This window comes from Uranotaenia lowii, chromosome 1 (assembly GCF_029784155.1).
Source record: "Uranotaenia lowii strain MFRU-FL chromosome 1, ASM2978415v1, whole genome shotgun sequence".
NCBI lineage: Eukaryota > Metazoa > Arthropoda > Insecta > Diptera > Culicidae > Uranotaenia > Uranotaenia lowii.
In genome coordinates, this window is record NC_073691.1 from 65,019,837 (window position 1) to 65,032,748 (window position 12,912).

A 12,912-nucleotide genomic window follows, 5' to 3' on the forward strand; every position below is an offset into this window, starting at 1 on the left:
TGATGAAACCGCGTGTCGTTGGATGACATAAACATAACGGGTGTAAGTGACACTAAATGCGGAACCGAAAAAGAAGATGTTTCATCAAATATCAAATATAATGGGCTAACCTCCTTCGTCTTTTCGCTCTCTTGGCAGTAACCGGTTGCCAGAAGACGTCCAAACCGCTACAATCAGCGCCACAAGAGAAAAACATTTTAGCACAACGATACAACGAACAGTATTTACATAGGTTCTATTTGCATAAATTAGCGATACAAATCTGCACCGACTACTTAGGTACGACGACAACAACAAATGGTTAGAATGTCTCTATTAGTCACTAGTTACACTTACTTGGCATTTTTGGGCTTTCGGCCGTCGATTATTTTGCGGATGTGCGTCCTCAGGTGGATTCCGTCGTCTTCGGAATCGGTGACGGTCGTGCCGAGGGCATCGTCCTCGGTACAATCGTCGTCGTCGTCATCTGTCGTTCCATTGCAAGGCACTAGTGGTGTTTTCGGGTTGTGGGTCGGAGTTGTGTGCGATCCGAAACCATCGGGGTTCAGCTGCGGAATAAAAGGGAAATTGAACGTGAGAATTGTCAAAAACAACTTTATTGGATTGGATATAGCTATGTTAGGTTTTTCTGATTCCGAAGACCGCTAAAAAGTGTTAAAATAAAACCTATTCAAGGCCGTTTAATATTTCGGCCGTTTTGTAGTGAATATTGATGGAGAAGCTTGCTTCAGATAGAATTGAAATATACACAATTGCCTGTATTTCAGTTATTTATTATTGAATTCAAGATCATTTTTATACAATTGAAGAATTTTCTTCATACTTTTAAGAAAAAATACGGATATAATTATTCCTCACGGTTTCGATGGATTTCTTGAGTTTTTCCTGTAACACGGCTAATTAAACGGTGCACACCTTCTTCGTTCATAGTTTAAGCTATCTTATTCCAACAGGTCTTTATTTGATTGATGTCTATGATAACCTTTCACTTTACGTTGAGCCTCCTCTTCATGATTACCCAGTATTTATTAGGACGAAACTGGAGGCAGTTGGGTGGGTTAGGTTTTTCGGAACAATCTGGACCTCTTTCTCTGCATACCAACAACTTTGCTGTAATGGCAGCTTACCAAATCAGGCCAAAACATTACGGGATGGTCGTGGGATCGAATGAATGGCAAAATTTGTTTTTGTCTAACAAAAAAAAACTCTCTCTTTTTGGTATAGTTCCGACGTCATTGTCTTATTTGTAACGGAAACTTCGTTTTATTTTGCTACAGCTTCAAATGCCCTGATAAATTAAAAATTTTCGTGCAAATTTTTCGGCAAATACAAATTTAAATTTGACTGGCACATTCCCCCGGACCGTTTCAGTCAGTCTTGACATAAGTTTCATCATCCGTCAGAAGAGACCCGTCGAACTTTGTTAGCTTCTGGTCGTATAGCTTCCGAGCACGGATTTTGACCACACTATTCTGTGTCATGGTACGATTTGCAGCACTAAATTTTCTGACCAAATCACAGTCACAGTCCGACAGATTGGAATTCCTCTAAATCGTCTTCAAAATCTTACCACGCAGTTTCCGGTCGGCAGTTCCACTCCGACGATTGGCTTGAGGCTTCCGAATCGTCGTCAATGTTTCCTTATAGAGGAGAATGAGGATACTTGATCCCTGGGGATACTTGATTCCTTAGCTATATCTCCAAACTGGAATGTCGTACAAAGTTCAAATGTTCTAGAAAAATGTGCCAAATGGAACAAAACAGCAATGGTTGTAGCTCAAAAAATTTTAACAAAATAATTTTTTGAGTTATTGAACTTTGTTTGAAAAATTTCTCAAAATGTGACTTGAAGATCTTTTTTCATCATTTTAAAATGTTCCTAATATGGAAATAGTATAACAAAAATACTTATTCCAATACATCAATCTTTCGAGTGTAAAATGAACTTCAAAATACAATATTTTAAAAGCGATGGTAGCGTATAGGTTTGTTTATTAATTAGCTTATAAACGATTGCGCCCTTTCGAAAAATTGTTTCTTTTAATGAGCTATCTACAAACAGTGCCATCTATTGCGCCATTGACAATGATTTTTCCTACAACATTTTTGCTTGAAATAAAAGTTATTTGTTTTCGATCATAATTTTTGAAAGAAAAAGTCCAAGGATCGAGGCCGTGCGAACGGGGAGCGTTTCAGGAGTTTAATACCCCTCCATGGAGATTTTTTCCAAGTAAAATTTTCACCATTGTATCGGAAAATAACTTGACCTTATAAGGTGTTTAAAAATAAGTGTTAGCGAGCAAGTCAGAAATTTGGCTCTCCTCCGGAGGAATTAACTCTTAAATCACCCTACACAGAAAATTTTTAATTGCTGGAAAGCAACAAAATTTTGGTGGTTTATGGTCCGCTGGTTTTCCAGAAAAATATCCAGCGATATGAATTGTTGGAAACGACCGACAAACTCAATTGCTGGAAACCAGCAATTTGAAAAATGTGTTCCAGAAACCTACATATGTTCGGTTGCATTTAAAAGGTTTTATATTTTTCGATCGTTTTCAATAATTATAATTATTAATTATAATTACACAACTTGCACATAAAATAAAATTTATTTTACTTAACAATACAATAAATTATTTTTGGAGTACCTTTCCGCGGTGAGAAAAAATTGCCCCTGATTCATTTTCCAAGTTCTTATCCACCATTAAAGCAACAATTGTTTACAGTTGCTGTTAGGAGTCATCTTCCGTCTGAAATTCACTCACTCGATATATAACTCCAAATTAATGACGATTCATCGTCAAACTCCAATAGCAATTTCTTGAAGGCAACATAAACTGAACTGTAAAACGAGAAAATGTAACCCTTTGTTATTAATATTCAATTGTTTTTAAACAGTCAACTCACCATATAAAAAATTAACTCCAGGAACACGAAACTATTTCAACTTCATTTTCACTTATCTAAATTGGACTTTCGGAAATAAACTTAAGTTCCAACTTGACAGATCAATTGCTGATTTTTCAGCAATGGAGATCAAGTGCTGAAAAAGCTAGCAAACCGACAAATTCACGTCTTCCGAGGTGCAATGAATTTAAAACGTAATTTTGACTTATTTGAGTGCCTATTGCCGACTCTCTGTTAAGCCCGTTGCATTTGCTGTGTTTTACGAAATCATCAAATTTACCTACTCTCTAAAGTTTGTATTATGTTCTCATGTCTCATCATTAATTTAATCAGAATGTAATGAATTCTCAGAATATTTAGTGTGCCATGTATGCGCCTTAATGGCGAAAAGTTTTATTGCATAAACGATCAAAACGTATAATTAGACATACAGTGTAGCATATTCATGCAACTTCGTGTAGGTGAACACGGTCAAAATGAGCTGTTCTTATTTTATAATAAACAGCATGATTTCAAGTAATCAATGGATTGCCTATATTGGTACATTCTTAAGCCTAATGTCATTTTACCTTATCCTAAGCACGCCACTGCTACGATGTAAACACACGGGGTCAATGTACTCTGCATCCGATCCGTCTCGTCATTGCCCTAGCAGTGCTAGAACAGCTGATCCGCTCACTGATTCTATCCCTCTTAATCGTCAGCGAAGAAGGATGAATCACAACAAAACTGATAATCAAATCGCAGGACTGTATTGGTGGAGAAGTATGTTTTCGCTTTTCGCATGTTACGGCACATCCATGCTCTCTCTTCTCTCCCCTCACGATCTTACGAACACTTAAACACAAAGACGCTTGCTCAATCTTCGTCACAGCAAGCCCGCTTGCGAACGCATGCATGCACTTTTCGCAACACAATACACTTTATACACCGCCACACAATATCACAAGTCCGATCCTCCAAGATTCTTCAGCTCACCATGGAAAGCACATGCAGATGTTTCTGGTTTCGGACGCGTTAGATGCTCGCTACATGCAAAACGTCGACGACCGATGGCGACGCGTGTACTCTCGTCCGACCCGATCGCACTCTGAAACTATTTGGCTCTCTTGCCCGCCTTGAGCTAGAGTAGATGCGCGTGTCACACGAACACGGATGTTCTCAGAGAATGCTTGGTCTGGGAGATTGGACGTAATGTTGATATTCTCGGTGAAACAGCTCCAGGTGGCGATCCGAACCTACACAAAAGCCCTGATGGCAAAGCGTTTAGAATAGGGAATTATGTATGCTGTGTCTGTATTACCTCTTATGAGGGCTCGGTTCTCTGTGTTCTCCACGGACCGTTCCAACTAGATTGCACAGCTGACATTCTTATTGGATCATCGAACTTAGCCTGTGAGGGGTTCGATTCATTTAGTACCGATTCTGTTCCGCACAACTTGCCCTTACCTTTCTTGATCTTCTGGTTCTTTTCATGCAGAACTATGTGGCCTCCTTTGGCCACAGAATGAAATTCACTTCTGTTCCTCGTGATGTTGCTTCTGTCTTATCTCTCGGCTTTCACTCACATGCAGTTGCCCGTTTAGTACATCAGACTCTTGGGACGTACTCCGAACGTGGTGACATGCAAATCGTGATGGAGCGTTGTTACCTGGTGTAATGAGACACTTCTTTATGCCTTGCAGGGATTGTAACGGCGCTATAAGAAATTACCTGTTTGGCACGATCGTTGGTTTGCCAGAGACTGTACTCTGTTGCTCCCAGGAGATTACTGCATGCACTTGCCTGGTGGGTGTATAGTCCTTGAGAGGTGTTCCGGTTGCGATAACGCACTAATAGGGAAGGATTATTCACACCTGGAGAAACAACTTCTTAATGACGGATTCGCATAACAGCTTTCATTTTTGTGGGAATTACCTGAATAGCACGATCGTCGTACTACGCGGAACTGTCTTCTGACACTCGCAGGGGATAGTTGCATGCATTCACTTGTGGAAGTTTCAAGGTTTTCTTGAAATGCGTTCCGGTGAGAAAACGTGCTTATGGTAGTCTGCAGAAACAAATGACTCATGTAGGTTTCGTAAGGCTATGGCACTTCATGTATTAATTACCTGTACCTCACGAATCGTTGTTCTAGGCGGTACTAACTCGATTGTTTGCCGGAGATAATTTAAGACAGGTTTTCCTTAAATTGATTTCGTCGACTTAGATAGACGTCGGTTATGTCCATACACTTGGAAAATCAGAAGTGATTATGGGGCGGAAGTGGCTTTGCTTTTGACAATTAGAGTGATCTGTCAGTGCTTCTGCGCTCAGACTTATCGACGTCGATACAGTAGATGTCGAATTTTCTTAATGTCTAGTTTGATTGTGAAGAATGTTAAGGTGGTTCATTTTGCTGCATAATTATACATACTTCATAACGGTAACACAACCCTTGTGTACTTCAAAAAGAAATTTTCGTGATTTTAAAAGAAATCACGAAAATTTCGCTAACGCTATGTTTCGGAGAATGTTCCGGTTGATTCTTATTTTAGTCTTCCCAATTCAACAGAATTTCCAATTTGGATCTCGAATTCAGGTTCAGCATACAAAACTCATCAGAAATTATTCTTGCTCTCACTGCGTCAAGTGACAAAATCGCAAGTCTGCTCGTTTCTTATTCTATTCTGCACAGAATAACATTAGCTTATTAGTTCCTAATATGTTTAGGATTTCGACGTGGAATGTACAAGGCAATTCTACTTTCTTGTTGCAACTATTTTAGTCGGATGATTCTTTCATCTTATTTATTGTGCTTGATCGTGAGCACTTCTCTTATTTTGAATTTAAATGCTACATGATTTTTGTTGTCTAATTAATTAATGGTAATGAGAACTTAGAGAGATTTACGGAACGGTATGTTCACTTGGTTGACAGTGTTTTTAACTATGAGTGGTCTTATCTCTGGTCTATTGATTTCATTTTAGCGCGTGAGATTAGAAGTGAATTTTTGGGACATTTGGTCCAGAAGGATTCAGCTGATCTACATTTGAGATTCGTTCTGATGTTACTTAGACAGCTTAATGGGGTCAAGTTTTCCTGATCCAAGCGTGAGGATGGTGCTGCGTTCTGAGGTTGACGAGGTTTCTTTACTTGATATTGGTCCTTCAGTCGAATCTAGAGCATGTTTTCTTGCATGTGTTCTTGCGTGGTTTGCAGATAAACTGCGTACATAGCTGGAGGTTAAATCAGTCGGGTTTAATATCCTTGGCATGATAAACACCCATTTTGGAGCTTTTGATGTCCTCTAGGAGGTAGTTGTTGCATCCTTGTCTTTGTCGGATGATGCTTGGGATGAACTTGGGTCCTAATTTCTTGGTTCGATGGTCAGTAGCCGATGATTGCTCGAATGAACGTCTCCAAACGATGTCTCCTACTTCTAAAATTCGGTTGCGTGCTCTCATATCGTATCGTTTTTTGCTGTCTTCATGAGCCATCTTTATCCGCTTCAGTACAAAGTGTTGTATGTTCTCTATCACTTTCATCCTTGCTGCCTGTGCCGATGTTGCATCGTCTGCCGTGTTCAAAGTTGCTGTTGGATAGCCTTCGGTGAATAATATGTGGTCTCGGCCGAAATTACAAAAGTAAGGACTACATCCTAGCGTCTCTTGTTTTGTAGTGTTTATGGCACACACGATCTGTTGGATGTGGAGATCCCAATCTCGTTGATCGATGTCCATCAGGGATCTTATGCATGTAACCAGGGTACGGTTAGTCCTTTCAGCTGCATTACACATTGGTGTGTAGAAGGCCGTTCTCATATGTATCACATCATAACGTTTAAGAAATGCTTGGAATGCATGTGATAAGAATTGCGATCCTGAGTCCGACACTATAATTCTCGGGGTTGAGAATCTCAAGAAAACATACCCTTCCAAAAAGGCCACCATCTGCTGCGCGTTCGCCGTTCGAAAAGGTTCAATGATGATAAATTTGGTTATCCAATCAACGATTACTAAGAGGACTGTGAAACCTTTCCTGGATCGTGTCATTGGTCCTACCCAATCGACGGAAATCAATTCCCATGGTAATTTAGCAGGCTTTGGGTTTCCGAGTGTAGGTGTTAAGGTTGTGTTAGGAGCTTTCGAGGCTTTGCAGACTTCACAGGCGCGAATATGTCTTTTTATGTCGACGGACATGTTCGGCCAGTAATATTCCTTTTGAATCCTTTGCAGCGTTCTTTCGTATCCAAGGTGGGCTGCCGTAGGGATGTCATGGAAGCGACGAATGATTTCACTCCTTTGCTCGTTCGGGACCACCCTCTTCCACCGATGGGCTCTTCCGCCTGTTTCGTCCAGGATGGAACAGTTTTTGTAGAGGCTTCCTCCCAGTATTTTGAAGTCTGGAAACTTGTCTCCTTCGTCAGCTATCTTTTTCTTTAGTTCGTTAAACCAAGCATCCGTTGAGCTGGTATCTACCGAAACAGTGTTGATAACCTCAATTCTGCTTAAGCAGTCTGGCACGACATTCGAACTCCCTTTTCTGAACCGGATGTCGAAGGAGTACGCGTTCAATCGTAGTATCCATCTAGCTAACAATGGGGTCGGATTTTTCATAGTTTTAAGATACAATAGGCTGGAATGATCACAGAAAACTGTAAAATGTGTACCTTCTAGGTACCCTCGAAACTTTTCGATGGCCCTTATGACCGCCAAACATTCTCTTTGCGTCACTGAATACTTTCTCTCAGCTGGCGATAGTTTTTGAGAGAAATACGATATGACACATTCCCCTTTCGCTCCTTCCTGTGTGAGAACAGCACCAATTGCCACGTCACTGGCGTCACATGTCACGGAAAATGGCCTATCGTAATTTGGAGTGGCCAGCACTGGTGCTGATGTTAATTGACTTTTGAGAGTTTGGAAAGCTTTTTCACATTCTTCTGACCATTTAAACCTTATTTTTGCTCGAGTTAGCTCGGTGAGAGGTGCTGCTGTTTTCGAAAAGTCTTGGATGAAACGCCTGTACCACCCGCACATTCAATAAACCTTTGGATTTCCTTCTTGGATGAAGGAGTTGGGAATTTGGTAGTTGCTTCAATCTTGGTTTCATCCACATGCCAGCCCTTTTCGTCTAGTACATATCCTAAGTAGTTCAAGCTTCTTCGACAAAAGATGGATTTTTCCGGATTGATAGTCAACCCTGCTTTTTCTAGACGCTTTGCTATTTCTGCTAATAATTCCAAGTGTTCTTCGAATTGTACTGTGGCGAGAATCAAGTCATCTAAGTAGACGAAGACTTTCGGCTCTAGGTTTATGAACAAATGGTTCATGGTTCTGGAAAGAGCTTGGCTAGCCGTGGAGAGGCCGAAGGGGACGACGCAGAATTGGAAATGACCTCGTTGTGGTATTGTGAAGGCTGTCTTTTCTTTAGATGAGGAATCTAAGGGTATCTGCCAAAATGCTGCCTCCAAATCTATCGACGAGAGGTAATTCGAACCACTTAAATTGTTCATGATGGTTGCAATGTGCGGAATGGGATATGCCTCTTGTATTATGATGGAGTTTAGTTTGCGCGCATCAAGATAGAGTCGCATCGAGCCATCCTTCTTTTTTACCGCGACTGTAGCATTGTTCCACGGACAAAACATTGACTCCTCTATGACCCCCAGCTGCAGCATCCGATCGACTTCCTTGTTGAGATCCTCGAGAATAAATTTTGCCATCGGGTAGTACTTCTGTTTAAATGGTGGCGCTGACCCTGTGTCAATGCGGTGAAAATACAAACTCGTACGCCCTAGATGACCTTTGGTTTTTGCTGTAGGAAACTTTGCGATTACCTTCTGAAGTTGCTCTTTTTGGATATTGGTTAGTGTGGATATAACCGAAGAATTGTCTATCGTTGTGGTTAGACCACAGACGACTGCTTTCACGCCAAAGCTATTCCAGAAGTCTATGCCCAGGATTAAAGACGTTGGCATAGATTTTACGAACAACACTGGAAGGGTGTGAGACCTTTCATTATATGCTATAGGAACATGAGCGAAGAATGAAATTTGATGTGCCGAATTGTCCACTGTCCGTATCTCCCCTTTTACCAAATATTTTTTGAGTGAGTAAGTGTCTGCAATTCTCGTTAGTTCTCCTCCGACAAGAGTGCACGTGGCTCCGCTGTCCAGAAGCCCTCGAAATTCTTCTCCCATGATCGTAATTCGAGCGTAAGGTCTGTTATCATTGTTGACTGGGTTGACAATTGAAGATTCTACTTTCTGGAAAAAGGATAGTTCAAGGATGTTGGGAGTTTCTGAAGAACTGGAAGAACCCTCCTCCCTCATTGAGAGCTCTCCCTGTTTCCGTTTCCCGTGTAAAGCAGAGGTGCATCTGGCGTCAGCTGTCTCCACCTCGCCAAGCAACTCTGACAGCTTCTGGTTGTGCATCCTTTTTTACCGCACGTAAAGCAGAAAAGAAATGTTTTTGCATTCGGGCACATGAAATACGTGTGTCCCGGTTTTTCACATTGCCAGCAAACTAGCAGATTGGGCTTATTCTGTTGAGTAGATTGGTTGTTTGAAGCTTCTGGTGGTCTAGAGGTTCTAAGTGAAGTTTTGGAGTTCATATTAAATGCGTTGATATCCTCGATTACTGTGGAGACTGATTCATCTTCGTCTGCTATTACTGCCGTCTCTAGATGTGCTAGTTCTGCTTGTTGGTAGTCTTCCATGCTCATGTTAGTTGTGTGTTCCGCAGTGTCTGTAGTGAGCATGTTGACTTGTTGTCTTCCGAGATTTGATCGATACGGTAACTGATGTGGGTATTCCTTTGATGGTCCTGGAGCACGATTATTAGGTATGTGGCTTGGTCTTACCCAGGGAGTTCTTTGCGTGATGGTGTGACGGTTCTTTAAGGCATACGAACGGGAGACTTCGAAGTCCTTGCATACTTTGACAAGTTCGTCAATGGTCGCTACTTGAGAGGCCGCCGCAATTGGTACGAAGTCTATGTTAAGGTGAGATTTCAAGATGAAAAGCTTTTCCGATTCACGCATTGGTGGTTCTATTATTTCGAATATTGCCACAAGATCTCTGTAGAAAGACGAAAAAGACTCGTTTGCACCTTGGAAGCGCAAATAGAGGTCCTCTTTGAATATTTCTGAGTAGTGGGATGGTAGAAATTCAGTCTTTATTCCGGTTTTAAACGCTTCCCACGAGATTAGGCTTCTGTACGATCGAGTATACCACTCAAAAGCTCTTCCTTTAAGAAGCTGTTTGACCACCCTCAGCAATGTTGTGTCATCCATGCCCTCGGTCGTTGCATACATCTTTACTTGGTTAAGGAACTCTCCTAGCTTCTGAATATCGTTCTCACCACCGTACTCTTCTATTTTCCACCGGTGCAGGGGTTGCGAAAATCTATGGTAGCTGTGGTTCTCTTCACTTCTGTTCTGTTGAATTCCAACGTTCAGTGACGGTAAGGTTGATGCATGTCCCAATGGTTCCATGGTGGCCTGCCTCTGTTGCTCGAACTGTTGCTGCTCCCATCGCAATTGCTCCCGTTGTTGCTGGAGTTGCTGGTGTTGCTCCTGGATATCCTGTTCTTTCCTCAGCTGTTCTTGTTGAACTCTTTCTAGTTGTTGTTGCTGTTCTTGCCGTTGCTGTACTTCTCTCTCGTCGTTCTGCTGTTGACCGATGAGTACGTGTTGTTGGAGAACCTCCTTTATACTGGATTGCAGATTAGAGTTTTTCAGTCTGTCCAATGTTTCCTTGTCCGTAGGCAGTATGTCTTGATCGCCTGTATTACCTTCGGTTGTTTTTGCAGCCGGTTTTCCAAGGCATTCTTCGATTTTTGACAGGGCCGTCTCAAGCTTGGAGATAGTTTTGTTGGCATTAGCGGTAATAAGATTGTCTTGGATGAGTGAAAGTCTAAATCGATAATGCAGCAATCTAGACTGGTATTTTTTAAGAGCTGACACCGAATTCTGTCGAATCGCAGCTTCTGCCAGGTGAATAATTGGTGAAATTCTAGCTTGACATTGGTAAATGTTGTCCACATCGGTCGCTACGTGTGTCGAGGAAGTGGGGATGTTTTTATCTTTTGCCTCCTTCTCCAAAATTTCCTTCAGTGTCTTCAGCTTTAGCTTTCGATCCATATTTGTTGTATTTTTTACTCCTCGCAAACACAATTCAAAGATGACCTCCTCATCTTCTAAATGATTTATGTCCATCGTCGATGTTACACTTTAACTCGACCACTTGAAAAATATTTACTCACTATGACTGATCGAACGGATATGATATATCGAAAATTTCAAAATCGCGGATTATTCCGTTGGGCGCCAATATTGCCGACTCTCTGTTAAGCCCGTTGCATTTGCTGTGTTTTACGAAATCATCAAATTTACCTACTCTCTAAAGTTTGTATTATGTTCTCATGTCTCATCATTAATTTAATCAGAATGTAATGAATTCTCAGAATATTTAGTGTGCCATGTATGCGCCTTAATGGCGAAAAGTTTTATTGCATAAACGATCAAAACGTATAATTAGACATACAGTGTAGCATATTCATGCAACTTCGTGTAGGTGAACACGGTCAAAATGAGCTGTTCTTATTTTATAATAAACAGCATGATTTCAAGTAATCAATGGATTGCCTATATTGGTACATTCTTAAGCCTAATGTCATTTTACCTTATCCTAAGCACGCCACTGCTACGATGTAAACACACGGGGTCAATGTACTCTGCATCCGATCCGTCTCGTCATTGCCCTAGCAGTGCTAGAACAGCTGATCCGCTCACTGATTCTATCCCTCTTAATCGTCAGCGAAGAAGGATGAATCACAACAAAACTGATGATCAAATCGCAGGACTGTATTGGTGGAGAAGTATGTTTTCGCTTTTCGCATGTTACGGCACATCCATGCTCTCTCTTCTCTCCCCTCACGATCTTACGAACACTTAAACACAAAGACGCTTGCTCAATCTTCGTCACAGCAAGCCCGCTTGCGAACGCATGCATGCACTTTTCGTAACACAATACACTTTATACACCGCCACACAATATCACAAGTCCGATCCTCCAAGATTCTTCAGCTCACCATGGAAAGCACATGCAGATGTTTCTGGTTTCGGACGCGTTAGATGCTCGCTACATGCAAAACGTCGACGACCGATGGCGACGCGTGTACTCTCGTCCGACCCTATCGCACTCTGAAACTATTTGGCTCTCTTGCCCGCCTTGAGCTAGAGTAGATGCGCGTGTCACACGAACACGGATGTTCTCAGAGAATGCTTGGTCTGGGAGATTGGACGTAATGTTGATATTCTCGGTGAAACAGCTCCAGGTGGCGATCCGAACCTACACAAAAGCCCTGATGGCAAAGCGTTTAGAATAGGGAATTATGTATGCTGTGTCTGTATTACCTCTTATGAGGGCTCGGTTCTCTGTGTTCTCCACGGACCGTTCCAACTAGATTGCACAGCTGACATTCTTATTGGATCATCGAACTTAGCCTGTGAGGGGTTCGATTCATTTAGTACCGATTCTGTTCCGCACAACTTGCCCTTACCTTTCTTGATCTTCTGGTTCTTTTCATGCAGAACTATGTGGCCTCCTTTGGCCACAGAATGAAATTCACTTCTGTTCCTCGTGATGTTGCTTCTGTCTTATCTCTCGGCTTTCACTCACATGCAGTTGCCCGTTTAGTACATCAGACTCTTGGGACGTACTCCGAACGTGGTGACATGCAAATCGTGATGGAGCGTTGTTACCTGGTGTAATGAGACACTTCTTTATGCCTTGCAGGGATTGTAACGGCGCTATAAGAAATTACCTGTTTGGCACGATCGTTGGTTTGCCAGAGACTGTACTCTGTTGCTCCCAGGAGATTACTGCATGCACTTGCCTGGTGGGTGTATAGTCCTTGAGAGGTGTTCCGGTTGCGATAACGCACTAATAGGGAAGGATTATTCACACCTGGAGAAACAACTTCTTAATGACGGATTCGCATAACAGCTTTCATTTTT

The 12,912-nt window shown here is 41.8% G+C and overlaps 1 protein-coding gene across 4 annotated transcripts in view; it reads right to left on the bottom strand.

Annotated features, from left to right (window-relative positions):
* LOC129740497 (proton channel OtopLc) overlaps nt 1–12,912 on the bottom strand; it is a 207,865-nt gene that overhangs the window by 86,889 nt on the left and 108,064 nt on the right. For 3 of the 4 annotated variants that reach the window (XM_055732187.1, XM_055732188.1, XM_055732186.1), the window contains exons 3-4: nt 337–548; nt 111–167 (exon numbers count right to left, since the gene is read on the bottom strand). In XM_055732187.1, the coding sequence (XP_055588162.1) occupies nt 111–167; nt 337–548 (269 nt within the window). The remainder of the gene's footprint in view (nt 1–110; nt 168–336; nt 549–12,912) is intronic. The other variant, XM_055732189.1, reaches the window with a different exon arrangement.